The sequence below is a fragment of the Sebastes fasciatus genome, chromosome 1, assembly GCF_043250625.1.
Source record: "Sebastes fasciatus isolate fSebFas1 chromosome 1, fSebFas1.pri, whole genome shotgun sequence".
NCBI lineage: Eukaryota > Metazoa > Chordata > Actinopteri > Perciformes > Sebastidae > Sebastes > Sebastes fasciatus.
This window is the reverse complement of record NC_133795.1, coordinates 45,356,235-45,372,400: the sequence shown is the minus strand read 5'-3', so window position 1 is coordinate 45,372,400 and position 16,166 is coordinate 45,356,235. Positions and strand designations below refer to the sequence as shown.

General features: G+C 42.2%; 1 protein-coding gene across 2 annotated transcripts in view; it reads left to right on the top strand.

Annotated features, from left to right (window-relative positions):
• The window catches only part of matn4 (matrilin 4), a 47,533-nt gene extending 33,672 nt beyond the window's left edge, over window positions 1-13,861 (top strand). The window contains exons 8-17 of one of the 2 annotated variants that reach the window (XM_074649716.1): window positions 850-972; window positions 2,393-2,515; window positions 2,914-3,036; window positions 3,394-3,516; window positions 6,570-6,667; window positions 7,753-7,884; window positions 8,220-8,403; window positions 8,496-8,648; window positions 9,933-10,037; window positions 11,466-13,861. In XM_074649716.1, the coding sequence (XP_074505817.1) occupies window positions 850-972; window positions 2,393-2,515; window positions 2,914-3,036; window positions 3,394-3,516; window positions 6,570-6,667; window positions 7,753-7,884; window positions 8,220-8,403; window positions 8,496-8,648; window positions 9,933-10,037; window positions 11,466-11,524 (1,223 nt within the window). In that variant the 3' untranslated portion in view covers window positions 11,525-13,861. The remainder of the gene's footprint in view (window positions 1-849; window positions 973-2,392; window positions 2,516-2,913; window positions 3,037-3,393; window positions 3,517-6,569; window positions 6,668-7,752; window positions 7,885-8,219; window positions 8,404-8,495; window positions 8,649-9,932; window positions 10,038-11,465) is intronic. The other variant, XM_074649717.1, reaches the window with a different exon arrangement.
• The last annotated feature ends 2,305 nt before the right edge of the window (window positions 13,862-16,166 follow it).

The following is a 16,166-nucleotide window of genomic DNA, read 5'->3' as shown; positions in this document are numbered from 1 at the left end:
TGGATTTATTGTTGGTTCAACCAACTACACAGCAACTCTTCAGCATAGCGTTATTACTGTTAGCAGTTTGTTTGCAGTAGAAGTTTGGAGACATGTTTCAACTTCTTCCGTGTATTCTGTTACCGTCTTTGGATTTTTGAAAATGTTTCTGATATTTTTTGGAAATTTTTTTGGAAATTTTCACACATTTTACCATTATTTTTCAGCTAATATGTTTTTGGATGTTTTCCAGATTTTTCGTGGGATATTTTCACAATTTATTTTCACATATTTTACTAATATTTTTCGGATAATTGTCTAATATTTTTTGGATGTTTCAACTTCTTCTGTTTACTCTGTTACCGTCTATGAGGGACATATGAGGGATTGATTTCCCCTCTAAAGGGAGGCGTGGTCATGAGAGCCTACTGTGAATGATGTGCTGCCGGTCTGATGTAAATCATATCACACAACTGCTTGTAGCTCCTGGCTTTATATTAAGACGTGTGTTTGGCTTGAATTCATGTTCATTGATGCTGAAATGGATTCAGAGCTTCACGAGCTGCTGATTCATGATTTTTCTGCTGACTCATGAAGCTGAGTGGGTTTGCACCGCGTCCTGTTTGTCTCCCTTTATATTCCTGCTTAACAAGTTATTTTAAAACAATAATATAAGATAAAGAAAACCTAGCCTTATTGTTAAATGTTAAACTTCCATACAACCACCACGTCAGCGGCGTCATGCTGCGTTAACAGATCCGATCTGGTGATGTGTCATGATCTTGTCAGATTTACTGTGAGACAAACAGAACGTCGGTGTGATCCCACACATGTCGCTGCTTTATGGCCTCGCTGCTTTCCTCCCCTCAGTGATCGACTACTGTTCATTCGGGAACCACAGTTGTGATCATGAGTGTGTGAGTGTGCTCAATGGCTATCACTGCCGCTGTAACCACGGATACAGGCTGCTGGACGACGGCAAGACCTGCAAGGGTGAGTAGCACGGAGTGTATGATCACTGTTAATGACACAGATAAAATCACCACCGCTGCTGTAACGGAGGAGCAGATTTTATTAAACCTGATGGAGCCGCTGACACACATGATTTAAGTTCCCCAAACTGGAATATGGTAGGGCTGGGATGATCCACCCATCTCCCGATTCTATACTATCACCATACTTGGGTGCCGATTCGATATGTAATGTGATTTTTAAGTATTGCGATTCAATATTCTGATTTATTGTGGTTGTTGTTAACTTGTTTACCACTAGACCATGGGAACAAGTTGAATCATACACTTCTAGGGACTTTTAATTTGTAAAATCTCTAAATGAATCCAGTAAAAATTTTTGATTTTCAGCATGTATGTAGTCAGAGATGTCCTGAAGTCAAATATATCAGGATCATTGTCAGGAATTATTTATTAAATTTTTTATCCAGCAACCCAAAAATCAAAGAATAAAGACATTTCCCTCACCGATTAGTGGTATTTTATTTTAAATTTATAAAGGACATGTAATGTTTTATACTTCTGGTGAATATAATCCAATCAATCTTATTTCCATAGATGTATTTTGTACATACAGTTCCCTTTGTTAACACCTTATTTTGAAAAGCGGACGTAGTCCCACGTGTCTACTTCCTCTAACTTCTCCAAGGTGGTCTCTAGCTCTCCCGTCAGCTCCGTTCTCTTTATCCATCCATTGTCAGCTCCATCGGGGCCGTTTGAATGCAGAGAACAGAAATGTCAGTATATGGGTACTCTACAGTTGTAGCGTTGGCCCATTTGACCACGGAGATGAGAGCGACGGCCGGCTGGACCGCACGTTACCGCGATACGATAACGTTTCCTGTCCGTGACAGAGTTAGCATGCAGCTTTAGCCGTGATGTCTAGCTCTGCTTTTCCTGTCAATGTGTAAAACCCAAAGTGTTTCCATCCATTACTGGATGTGTAGTGTTTACCATGCTGGATTTAACATGGGAGGGTGCAGGTTGTATCAACGCTGACCCTCCAACGTTTTAGACTTTCTGAGGTTTGTTTTGGTTGACGGATACGGAACGGATATGACGTCACGTTACTCAGACTACAACAGTAAAAGCGGTAACTTCCTTCTACCTCCACATAGACTCAGATAGGTGAATGGATTTTTTTCCACCCCTACTACTGACTTTGGTATTACCGGCTAATCTGAATATCATGTTGAAGGACCGGAGGGAGAATCAACCAGAATCAATTTAAATTGAAAAAAATTGACTCTGGAAAATATATTTTTACCAGAGCAATAAAATGTCTTCACACACACACACACACACACACACACACACACACACACACACACACACACACACACACACACACTCACACCCACGCACACACACACACTTTAAATGAATGTGTGTGTGTTATTCAGCCGTTGACCTGTGTGCTGAGGGGAAACATGACTGTGAACAGATCTGCGTCAGCGCGCCCGGCGTCTTCACCTGCGACTGCAACGAAGGATTCACACTGAACGAAGACAAGAAGACCTGCACACGTTAGTCAGGCCCTCGCGCACATACACACACACACACACACACACACACACACACACACACACACACACACACACACACACACACACACACACACTTAGAATGAAATGAATCTATCCTGCAGCCAGCTCTTTCTCTTTTTAGATAATCAGTTAGTAAAGATAATAGGAGCTGAAGACTTCTGTGGATTAAATTCTGTTGGGTGTCTGGACTCTTGTTCAGGTTTGAAGACATCACTCTGGATTAAATCACTACTTCATTTAATCTAAAAAATAATGAACGGATTAATTAAATTGTTAAACATACAGTGTCATTGCTGCTGCAGCCCATAGCTGTCTCTCAGATGGATGATCAGTTGCATATTTCTAATGAAGAATGTGTGTGTGTGTGTGTTATTTAGCCATCGACCTGTGTGCCGAGGGAAAGCATGACTGTGAACAGATCTGTATCAGCGCTCCGGGCGTCTTCACCTGTGACTGCAACAAAGGATTCAAACTCAACAAAGACAAAAAGACCTGCACCAGTCAGTGAATCGTTGTTCTTCCCCTAAGCTCTTCTCTCTCTGTTCCAGCCCTGATCTTAAATCTACTTCAGCTTCATTCTGTTGTCTAAATGTTGCTAGACCTTCAGGATAGACTGAGGAGTCTGACTAACGTGTGTCTGTGCATCTTTAACCTCTCTGGAGATCTACAGGTTGAAAAAAGTCTCTAAAAACTGAACTATTTTCTGATCTTATCTCAAGTTGAAACTAAAGACTTAATAAACAATAGTAATAGATGCATACCATTCCCTAAAGTAGGTAGTTTTCACCACTGGTTTACATTTCTCTGTGTCTGTGTATGTGTTTCTATGTGTTGACTGGCTGACTGTGTCTCTGCAGACATGGACCTGTGTAACACGGTGGAGCACGGCTGTGAGCACCAGTGTGTGAGCACTCCAGGATCGTACTACTGCATCTGTCCAGATGGACAACTGCTGCAGGAGGACGGCAAGAGCTGCGGCAGTAAGTCCACTATCTGATCAACTACCTGTGTTATACAACGATCAGCCATAAAATTCGGAAAAAGCATGGGCACCCTGACCGGTCTGCAGCTACGCAGCCCCATACGTAACAAACTGCTCCTCACTGTGTGTTCTGACAGCTTTTTATCAGAACCAGCATTAACTTTTTCAGCAGTTTGAGCTCCAGTAGCTCTTCTATTGGATCAGACAACACGGGCCAGCCTTTGCTCCCCACGTGCATTAATGAGCCTCGGGTCCGACCCTGTCGCCGGTTCACCAGTTTTCCTTCCTTTGACCACTTTTGGAAGGTCCTGACCACTGCAGACCGGGAACATCCCACAAGAGCTGCAGTTTTGGAGATGCTCTGACCCGGTCGTCTAGCCAGCACTATTTGGTCCCTCACATCCTTATGCTGGCCAATTTGTTCTGCTTCCAACACAAAGTTCAAAATGTTCACTTGCTGTCTTATATACTGGGGTTTCTGGGGATGAAGGTCCTGTGGGTCCTGGGGGTGAAGGTCCTGTGGGTCCTTGGGATGAAGGTCCTGATGGTCATGGGGATGATGGTCCTGATGGTCCTGGGGACGAATGTCTTGAGGGTCCTGGGGATGAAGGTCCTGAATGTTCTGGGGATGAAGGTCCTGTGGGTCCTGGGGATGAAGGTCCTGTGGGTCCTGGGGATGAAGGTTCTGATGGTCCTGGGGATTAAGGTCCTGAGGGTTCTGGGGATGAAGGTCCTGATCGTCCTGGGGATGAAGGTCCTGAGGGTTCTGGGGATGAAGGTCCTGGGGATGAAGGTCCTGATGGCCCTGGGGATGAAATTCCTGTGGGTCCTGGGGAGGCAGGTCCTGAGGGTCCTGGGGATGAAGGTCCTGATGGTCCTGGGGTTGAAGGTCTTGAGGGTCCTGGGGATCGAGGTCCTGATGGCCCTGGGATGAAGGTCCTGATGGGCCTGGGGATGAATGTCTTGAGTGTCCTGAGGATGAAGGTCCTGATGGTCCTGGGGATGAAGTTCCTGAAGGTCCTACAGGACCCAGCTGTTACAGGTGGAGGGTCTGGAGCAGGAATGTCTGGAGCAGGAGGTCAGCATCGTTAGATCAGTCTAAACCAACAGAAAACACAACAGCGACAGAAGCCAAGCAGGTCAGGTTTGAGCACCTCAGTGTCAAAAGCAAGACAAAGTTTTCCAAAGTTGTCAGACTGGGCAGAACAATTACAGGCCGTAAACAGACCCCACTGTCACCATGCTATCACCATGGCAACACAGTCCATGTGAATGTGTTTTAATGTGTTTTAATGTGTCCTGTCTGGATGTGATATATTGTGTTTTAATGTACTCTTTTAAAAGCAGTTTTTGCACATGGGAGCCAAAGACAAATTTCTGCCTTTTGTACAAAAAAGCAGACAATAAAGTATTTTATTCTATTCTAGAAAACAAACTGGAAATTAGACTCTGATATGTATTAAATCAAAACATAAAAAAAACTGTAATTAATCAGGAGTCATGACACCGAGATCAGATGAGCTGAGATTAGGATTAGAGTAAGAAGAGAGGGGCTTATTTAACTGGAGATGAAATGCAGCTGTGTGATGTTAAAAACAGCTCAGTAATGTCTGCAAGGAACTGGACAAAGACAGGATCTTCTTCTTCTCCTCTGGGAGGCTGTGCCTGCCAGTAACCTCCAGATGAATATTCATCACCCATTCCAGATTTATACTGACAGGCTGCTGATCCAACTGGTGCAGATAAATATCTTAACTTTAATCCAAATGTGACGACGTCAGAAAACCTTCTTGGCTGACACGTCTCTCAAGTGTCGCGCGGAGGTCGGGGTCAGTACCTGTGGAATGGCAGATCGGGTGATGGTTCCCATTTTTAAAAATGGGGAACGGAGGGTGTGCTCCAATTATTGGGGTGTCACACTGCTCAACCTCCCCGGGAAAGTTTATTCTAGGGTGCTGGAAAGGAGATTCTGATTGATTGTTGAACTTCAGATCCAGGAGGAGCGGTGCGGATTCCGTCCTGGCCGTGGAACAGTGGACCGGCTCTTTACCCTCGCGGGTTGTTGGAGGGGTCATGGGAGTTTGACCATCCAGTCTACGGAGAAGGCTTACTACCGTGTCCCCCGGGAAGTCCTGTGGGGGGGTTCTGCAGGAATATGGGGTACCGGGGTCGCTGTTATGAGCCATCCCGTCTTTGTATAACCAAAGTGAGAGCTGCGTCCATATAATCGGCACAAAGTCAAACACGTTCCCGTTGTTTGTTGGCCTCCGCCAGGGTTGGCCAACAACCTGTTTGTGACTTTCATGGACAGGATCTCAAGGCGCAGCCGGGGAGAGGAGAGTTTCCAGTGTGGGGACCCCAGAATTGCATCTCTGCTCTTTGCAGATGATGTGGTTCTGTTGGCTTCATCAGACCGTGACCTTCAGCATGCACTGGGGCGGTTTGCAACCGAGTGTGAAGAGGTCGGGATGAGAGTCAGTACCTCCAAGTCTGAGGCCATGGTTCTCTGCCCGAAACCGTTAGACTGCTCCCTCCGGGTGGGGAGTGACTCGCTGCCCCAAGCAAGGGAGTTTAAGTATCTCGGGGTCTTGTTCACCAGTGAGTGAAAAATGGAGTGGGAGATGGACAAGCGGTTCGGTGCAGCGTCTGCAGTTATGTGGGCGCTGTACCGGACAGTTGTGGTGAAGAGGGAGCTGAGCCGGAAGGCAAAGCTCTAATTTACCGGTCCATCTACGTTCCAACCCTCACCTATGGTCATGAGATGTGGTAGTGATTGAAAGAATGAGATCGTAGACACAAGCGGCTGAAATGAGCTTCCTCCGTAGGGTGGCTGGGCTCAGCCTTAGAGAGAGGGTGAGGAGCTCAGACATCTGGAGGGAGCTCGGAGTAGAGACGCCGATCCTTCACCTCTAAAGGGACCATCTGAGGTGGTTCAGCTGGTCAGGATCCCATACATTTCAATGTATCCCATTCATTACTAACCTGTCCAACATGAATAATAGCTGTGTTTTAACATTAGGACTCATTCACTCTCACGTCTCCCTCTTTCAGCCTGCAAGTCTGCCAACATCGACCTTGTGCTTCTGATCGATGGCTCCAAGAGCGTCCGACCACAAAACTTTGAGCTGGTCAAAAAGTTTGTTAACCAGGTGGGGCATGTTTTCATACAGTATTTCAATATCAATATGTATTACACAATACTTAAAATAACAACAACAATTTGAAATGTTATTATTTATTTGCGTTTGTCTGTTTTGGCGCACAGGAAGTGACGCAGGAATTAAAAAGAAATAATGAACACAAATATAACAATAAAAGCACACTAATAGTGTAGAGCTGGGATGATCCACCTCCATCTCCTTATTCAATACTATCACCATACCTGGGTGCTGATTCGATATGTAATGTGATTTTTAAGTATTGCGATTCGATATTCTGATTTATTGTGATTGTTAACTTGATACCGCTAGACCATGAGAACAAGTTGAATCATACACTTCTAGGGACTTTTACTTTGGAAAATCTCTAAATGAATCCAGTAAAAATGTTTGATTTGTAGTCCCACGTGTCTACTTCCTCTAACTTCTCCAAGGTGGTCTCTAGCTCTCCCGTCAGCTCCGTTCTCTTTATCCATCCATGGTCAGCTCCATCGGGGCCGTTTGAATGCAGAGAATATACATGTCAGTATATGGGTGCTCTACAGTTGTAGCGTCGGCCCATTTGACCACGGAGACGAGAGCGACGGCCGGCTGGACCGCGCGTTACCGCGATACGATAACGTTTCCTGTCCGTGACAGAGTTAGCATGCAGCTTTAGACGTGATGTCTAGCTCTGCTTTTTCTGCAATGTGTAAAACCCAAAGTGTTTCCATCCTTTACTGGATGTGTAGTGTTTACCACGCTGGATTTAACATGGGAGGGTGCAGGTCGTATCCACGCTGACCCTCCAACGTTTTAGACTTTTTGAGGTTTGTTTTGGTTGACGGATACGGAATGGATATAACGTCACTTTACTCAGACTACAACAATAAAAGCGGTAACTTCCTTCTACCTCCACAGAGACTCAGATAAAGCAAATATATCAATGCTGGCATTAAAACATCTATTTAGAAACCATAAAAAAAAAAATGTGCGATACATAGGTGAAGCGATTTGTTTTCCACCTCTGTAATAGAGTAGCTTGTGTCAGCTGTGCTGTGTTCGATGAACGTCCCTCCCCTCTTCCTGTGCTTCAGGTCGTGGACTCTCTGGACGTGTCTGCTCATGGCACCAGAGTGGGTCTGGTTCAATACTCCAGCCGGGTCCGGACCGAGTTCCCTCTCAACATGTACCACACTGCTGATGACATCAAAGCTGCAGTCATGAAGGTAGAATTGATTTGTTTTTTTCACGTTCATGTTTTAATGCTAGGGCTTTCATCAATATTTAATTTAATAGTTAATTGCAATTAATTGCAAATAAATCGCACATTTTTTGATCCGTTCCTTAAAGGGACTGTTTGTAACTTCTAACACGTATAAATCGGGTCGGTGTTCCATATGCGCGATCGCATTTGGCTACGCTGTTCCAACACAAACTACACGGAAGCACCAAAACCGCAAAGTTAGAAATATCCATATGTTATGGATATATTGCCCAGCCCTGGTGGGCGTCCAACAGGAACAGATGCCAACAGTGAACTGTTGTTCCTGTCCTGGTCTAGGTGGACTACATGGAGAAAGGCACTATGACCGGTCTGGCCCTGAAACACATGCTGGAGAACAGCTTCTCAGAGGCAGAGGGCGCACGTCCTTCCAGCCGCAACATCCCCCGAATCGGACTGGTGTTCACAGACGGACGCTCGCAGGACGACATCACGGAGTACGCCAAGATGACCAAAGAAGCCGGTAAGACTAGCTAGTGTGAGGGTTTGTTTTCTTCTTCTTATTCCAGATTAATGTTTACATATATATGTGTACGTGTCCGTGCACGTCTCCAGGTATCACCATGTACGCGGTGGGTGTCGGAAAAGCTGTGGAGGACGAGCTTCGTGTGATTGCATCTGAGCCTGTGGAGAAACATTTCTATTACACCACCGACTTCAGCGCCATCAGCACCATCGCTGAGAACCTCAAACTCAACATCTGCCCAGGTACGACACTCACATCCTGCAATACTTCAATACAATACTACAAAATATCTCACAGGATTTTATTATATATATATTATATATATATATTATTTATATATATATATATATTTTATTATATATATATATATTCATGTTTCACCAGCTGACCCTTGAGTTTTCTTTTTAACCCTCTGAGACCCACAATAGACCCGTTTTAGTCTTTTTTAGTGGGGTACAGGGGGTCTTTAGGGGGAGATAGCAGGTCAACAGTAGTGGGTGTCAGGGGGTTAATCATAATACTAGTTTCTAAAGGTTTTGTTCAACATAAAGTAACATCTAAGAGATGAGATTCACATGTGTAACTGGTCCCAGTGTGACGATGTTGTGTTCTTTGGCTCCTTCTGCTGACAGATGAAGTACATGACAGCAGTAGAAAAAGAACTAAAGTATAAATCAATAACATGATATCATACCAAAAAGATAACCACATCAAAAAAAAACTTTTTCACACATAAACAAATGGCACTAAATAATCCACACAGTGCTGAAGAGCAGTTTAAACTGCAGCAATGCATCATGTTATATGTAGGGCTGCCAATCAATTGAAATATTTAATCATGATTAATCAAATGATTGTCCGTAGTTAATCACTATTAATCGCAAATTAATCACATGTTTTATCTGTTCTAAATGTTCCTTAAAGGGAGATTTATCAAGTATTTAATACTCTTATCAACATGGGAGTGGGCAAATATGCTGCTTTATGCAGTATGTATATATTTATTATTGTAAATCAATTAGCAACACAAAACAATGACAGATATTGATCCAGAAACCCTCACAGGTACTGCATTTAGCATAAAACAATATGCTCCAATCATAACATGGCAAACTGCAGCCCAACAGGCAACAACAGCTGTCAGTGTGTCACTGTGCTGACTTGACTATGACTTGCCCCAAACTGCATGTGATTATCATAAAGTGGGCATGTCTGTAAAGGGGAGACTCGTGGGTACCCTAAGAACCCAATTACATTCACTGATCTGGAGGTCAGAGGTCAAGGGACCCCTTTGAAAATGGTCATGTTTTAACCTCCTTTGCGACAAGCTAGTATGACATGGTTGGTACTAATACATTCATCAGGTTTTCTCTTCACTCTGGCTTTAAAATGAATTTGCGTTAACGCGTTAACTTTGGCAGCCCTAGTTTATGCGATGAACTTATAGCAGAGCGATGAAGTGGAAGTAAGTAAGTGTCTCATAACATGACCAGATGAAGTGAAGGTGTCGTTCTGTGTCTCTACAGAGGAGAGTCAGGGGGAGATTGAGGTGAAGGACCCGTGTGCCTGTGAGAGTCTGGTGGAGTTCCAGCAGGCCACCATGAGCAGCCTGGAGCAGCTCACAACCAAACATATCCTTTAAAAACACATCGACATCCAAACACTAATAAGCCTTACCGGTGGTAAGAACCGGTTGGCAGTTCAAACAGGAACCATCAGATAAAGTGACCACATACATTCCTCTGTGGGTTCATCCTGATGACCAACCTGCAGAATTACACCCCGTCATTTGATTCAGTGGTCATATAAAGAAAATGTGATTTTAAGGCCAAGATGATGGATGTTACAGATGTGGAACTATGGCTTGAGTTGCATCTCTCTTTTGACTGATTTTCGGTCCATTGGCAGACCGAGACCTCACATAAGTCCCAAATAGGAATGAGTCCTGAATGCCAGAAATGAGTCAGCATGATGTCACTTCCTGTTCCCTCGTCTGGAAGTCAATATGTTTTTAGTTAGATGTCTGAAATAAGGTCTGTGGTTAACACCAGCTGGAGAGACTTTAACGTTTTGTTCTACGACATTAAATACGTCAGTAAATATCCCGCTGGTGAGTTAGACACGTGTCTAAATGAGACTACTAAACGTCATCACGCCGATGTTTATACTTGCGCTCATGTGACCATGGTGTAGTTCATTTATAGCCTAACGTCAGCTTTTTACTTCACACTTCATAAATCATAAAGTGGTGTTCATAAGTGGAGATTACCTTGATGAACAAAACGTGTCAGTATCATAAACGTGTGTTTACTACAGAGATTATTATCTGTAACAATCCAAAACCCAATGGAACAATCCCATTGGCTGTTAGTGGAGGGAACCAGGGTGATGACCACTTCCTGTTAGTGGAGGGAACCAGGGAGATGATCAATACCTGTTAGTGGAGGGAACCAGGGAGATGATCACTTCCTGTTAGTGGAGGGAACCAGAGAGATGATCACTTCCTGTTAGTGGAGGGAACCAGGGAGATGATCACTTCCTGTTAGTGGAGGGAACCAGGGAGATGATCTCTTCCTGTTAGTGGAGGGAACCAGGGAGATGATGACTTCCTGTTAGTGGAGGGAACCAGGGAGATGATGACTTCCTGTTAGTGGAGGGAACCAGGGAGATGATCACTTCCTGTTAGTGGAGGGAACCAGGGAGATGATGACTTCCTGTTGGAATACAGAAATACGTCATCCCTGGAGCTGACTAAACTATATATTTGTGTTTTTAGAGATTGATATCTTCAGTAGGAACCAGTGAACTTGGAGCTGAGAGACACAGACAGGAAGTCACTCAGACAGTATGATGATGGACTAATATGGTTTTGGTGTTTTCATGGGATTTGTTAACAGTAAGAAAAATATAGATTAATGCCGGCCTTATCCTTTAATTCATGTTTAGACGTCTGAACAAAAAGACGTCTTAATTTGTAAACCTACAAATATGTGACTTTTGTTCATGCACATATTCATGAGCAGACATACAGTGTTATTAATCCTTAACCGAGCGTCTACTGACTGGGATGACGGCTCGTCTGGAGCAGCTGGAGAACCAGCTTCTCTCCAGGAAGTGATCTGATCTGCATCCCAGTGAGCCGACGGGACGCCACGGAGGAAGAATAACAGATTGAGGAAGAGGAGGGCTCATCAGAAACCCCTTCCAACCAACAGACAAAAAACCTTTGTGTGTCTTTTCACACCGAGCCTTTGTAGCCTTCGGTCGGCCTGCTGCTCTTCACGCTGACAAGGACGGCATTTATCAGAAAGCTCGTGGTATAGAATCAGATTTGTGGTATAGGGAATGGGAATGGGACGTCACCGACAGCGGGTCGGAAATTTTTTGGAGGATAAAGGGTGAGAGCGCCATCCGCTGGCTGTTTACTGCAAGTATCAATAGATAACACAAAACACTGAACAGAGAATAAGATTCAAAAGCTGAATTGTGGTATATATAGTATACAGTAGGGCTGCACAATTAATATAATATTAATCACGATTTTGGCTTCCCACAATTAAATGAACATTATCGACTACGATACTGACGTTTGAAATGTGTTCTGCTCATAGAAAACGCTGCGAAGCAAGCGCTCTCTAAACTAACAGCCACCAGCCACTGATCCAGATGTTTTTATTACTTACAGAGATTATCTATACAACCAATGTGTTTATGATTAAATTGAGAGCATAACATTGTTTATTTAGCCTCTTCTTTTGCTCTCAAAGTGCACCAGATTGATGCATTTAACTTTAAAATGTAGCTAGCAAAAAGGGTAGGGTGAATATTCACGTATCTTTTCGTATTGCAGGAAAAGAAACTGTTGTAACGTCAGTTTTTTACCGACATGGTGCAGCCTTGATTTATACATCAGCAGGAATGTAACACAGCGTGGAAGTGAAAGCAGTTCTCTGTTTGTTTTAAAGTGAAAGTGCAGAAATAAAAATATGTTGTCGCAAAAAAATCAATGAATAATCATGATCTCAATATTGACCATCATTTTGGCCATAATCGTGCAGCCCTAGTATACAGTCAGACACAAAGGTAGGCTAACGTTATGGGTTTATCATTTTACAAGATACCTGTAGATTAAATATGCAGTATTAACAAATGTTTTATTAGTATTCTGTTAGCATAACATTAGCTAACTTATCTTTATCTGGATGGTTGTGTAGTCGTCATTTGGCTTGTAGATCTTAATGTCATATACCTACCTGTTTATAAACTGGACATCGACCTCCAAGATTGACATATTTTGACCTACTGCAGGTGTTCACTAACACAAAAACACATCAGTGACCATAACGGGAGGCAAACTGTCAAAGTCCTCCTAATTCACACGTACTTTATACATGTCTGATGATGATCGATTGATGACGGATGAACAGACCGATGATATATAACGACAGTCTACAGTAGCTCCGTACGCTACCCTCCAAAAATTGCAGCGCGCCCCAGAATGCTCAGCGGTTCCCATTCCCTATAGCTGTAAATCACCGGATTTGTACACTTTTTATCTTAAAATAAAAAAAAAGAAAAGAAAGATACAACAACACCACATCTACGTTCCCACCGTCACCGAGCAGAGAAAACATTTCCTCTGTTAACCTGAGGGTACCGACGTTCAGGAGGTCTGTTATTGATCGATTGATGTTACACAACAGTCACACTCACAAAGAGGATCATCATGTCGGCTATCTCTGTAAACTAGAAGTAATCAATGTACTGTAGATATTAGATATAACCACAAAATATTACGAGTTTTCATCACACACAGTGTTCTTCGTAGTCACACACCATTGGTCTGTTAGTGCATTGTTTATACTTGATCTGTTTTGTACGGTTTGTTGAATATGATGTATTTATAGCAGATTGTCTGTTTTTCTACCACAGTAGAATAGCAAATTAGATTAAAAAAAAAATGTTGTTACCACTCCCAATTGGCTCGGGTCGTTTTCTGTTGAAGAGGAACGTGGTTTAGATTTAAAACAAAAAGGGAAGTTAAGAAGTTGAAACGATCCCCTCTTCACTAACGCTGTGGTCTGTTGTTGATGGACAGGAATCAGTTATTTTACTCCGAATAAATACGGCTTTACATTCATTACATTCACATAGATTGTGTCTTACAGTGCCCTGTGTCACATGTCTGAGTATTATTATTGTAATAACGTGATTCAGTCTGTCATCATCTAACCACATTAGACTAAAGGGGCTCTGTATGTAAATGAATGACCACCAGAACTTTGGTAGTTTGTCTCACTCTTGTAGTTTTGTATAAAAAAACAAAACAAAAGACCACCACATAAGTATACCCCTTTATATTTGAATGCCTGTATGTATTTTTGTATATTTTCTATTAGCTTTGCCTTTCTTGTATTTTCCTGATGAATCCCTGTATTACAGCACAGAAGGCAATAAAAGAGTCAACTTTTCACTTTTAGTGTGATGTGTCTGTTTTGGGGAGAAGTATTTTTACATTTCAGGTTTCATTTCTCACTTCAGAATTATATGTTTTAGTTTGTAGACGTTTTGCAGCTGAACTCATCACTCTGCGGATGAAGATTATATTTAATACTACAGCACACTTAACAAAATAAAAGTGTCAAAGAAAGCCTGAGAATCATGCATTTTATTTTACAGGTCTGTAATGGTTTAATAACTTTCAAGAGGTTTCCTGGAAAGAATACATAACTTGGTACAAATTACATGGAAAATGTTCTTGTCTCTAAATTTCCTATAATTAGTAGTAAATTACATTATCCATTTGAGAAAATCCAAGTAGATATTAAAATTAGGTCTGTCAATCTATTTAAATATTTAATCGCGATGAGATGCATGATTGTCCATAGTTAATCGTGATTAATCGCAAATTAATGGCAGTTTAAACTGCAGCAATGCATCATGTTATATGTAGGGCTGCCAATCAATTGAAATATTTAATCATGATTAATCAAATGATTGTCCGTAGTTAATCACTATTAATCGCAAATTAATCAAATTTTGTATCTGTTCAAAATGAACCTTAAAGGGAGATTTGTCAAGTATTTAATACTCTTACCAACATGGGAGTGGACAAATATGCTGCTTTATGCAAATGTATGTATATATTTATTATTGTAAATCAATTAACAACACAAAACAATGACAGATATTGTCCAGAAACCCTCACAGGTACTGCATTTAGCATAAAACAATATGCTCAGATCATAACATGGCAAACTGCAGCCCAACAGGCAACAACAGCTGTCAGTGTGCTGACTTGACTATGACTTGCCCCAAACTGCATGTGATTATCATAAAGTGTCTGCAAAGTCTGTAAAGGGGAGACTCGTGGGTACCCATAGAACCCATTTACATTCACATATCTGGAGGGAGGAGGTCAAGGGACCCCTTTGAAAATGGACATGACAGTTTTTCCTTGTCAAAATGTAGCCTAAGTTTGGAGCGTTATTTAACCTCCTTCACTACCAGCTAGTATGACATGGTTGGTACCGATGGATTCATCAGGTTTTACAGTTTCATATGATACCAGTATCTTCACTCTAGCTTTAAAACTGAGCCGCTACAACCTTAAAATCACAAGTTGTGTTAATGATTTAAGGAAATTAGTAACAAATGTGCATTAACGCTTTACTGTCGTGTTAACTTTGACAGCCCTATTAAAATAAAACCTTATCAAAAACCAATATTGGATTGGATGTGGTTGACAGATAGTCGATATTACAAGAGTCTGATCAGGATCAAGAACCCTGGTCCAGGGGCCCCCTGACCCCTAACTCTTTGGGCCCCTGGACCTGTGCCCAGTATGCCTGTTCAGTATCAGCACAAAGAACATTCTGCTCAAAAGGACGTCCAATAAACACTCAGTTTGGTGCTTTTTTACGTTCAATAGCAGTTCTGTTAAACCAGAAGGTGATGAGATACTAAGAACTTGGTTTAGACCAGCTACTCTCAACCAGTGATGGGCCTCAGAGCGCCATCTAGTGGGCTGCAGAGGTACTGCCACATGATTAGGTTCAATTAATAACTAAATGATTTGGTAATACACAAAGCTTGTTATTTCTATATGTAAATGTGCTCAAGAATTCACTTCTGATGATTCATGATTCATCTCTTAAATTCACAGAATCTCTAATACAGGAGACAAACTTCTAATCAACTTAAGCTACTAATGTCACTATACACAGTATATATTAGCAAGGTCTATACGTGAAAAGAGAGTTCAAGCTTTTATATTTCTGGTGAAAAGGCGTTTAAAAAACAAGACTTAGTGAACTCAAAACATTTTCACTTCACTTTCATTTGTATAACTTTTAATGTTGAGAATTTCTTCACAACTCAAGTTGCATTTGAAAGGTGAAGCGTACCCTGATGACTAAAGTTTGATGTCAGCGGGTCAACGATAAGTTTACTTTTGAAGAAGGTGAGCAGACATGCTGAGACGTGAGTGAAACACTGAGAGGAACAGAGCTAACTCCTGGTGGATCGTGTTTAAAGAGCAGCTCCGCGGGGATCAGCTGCTGCTTCAAACAACAGCGTCATTACTGACGATGACCTTTAGCACATTTCCTCAGTAGACTGTGATGCAACACATGTTTGTTCCAGTGCTTCCTTCCTTCCTTCCTCCCTCCCTTCCTTCCTTTCTTTCTTTCGAACAAACATGACCAACTATAACAAAGTTTTTAATAAACATGATTAGATTTGTTATTTGGGCAGTAATT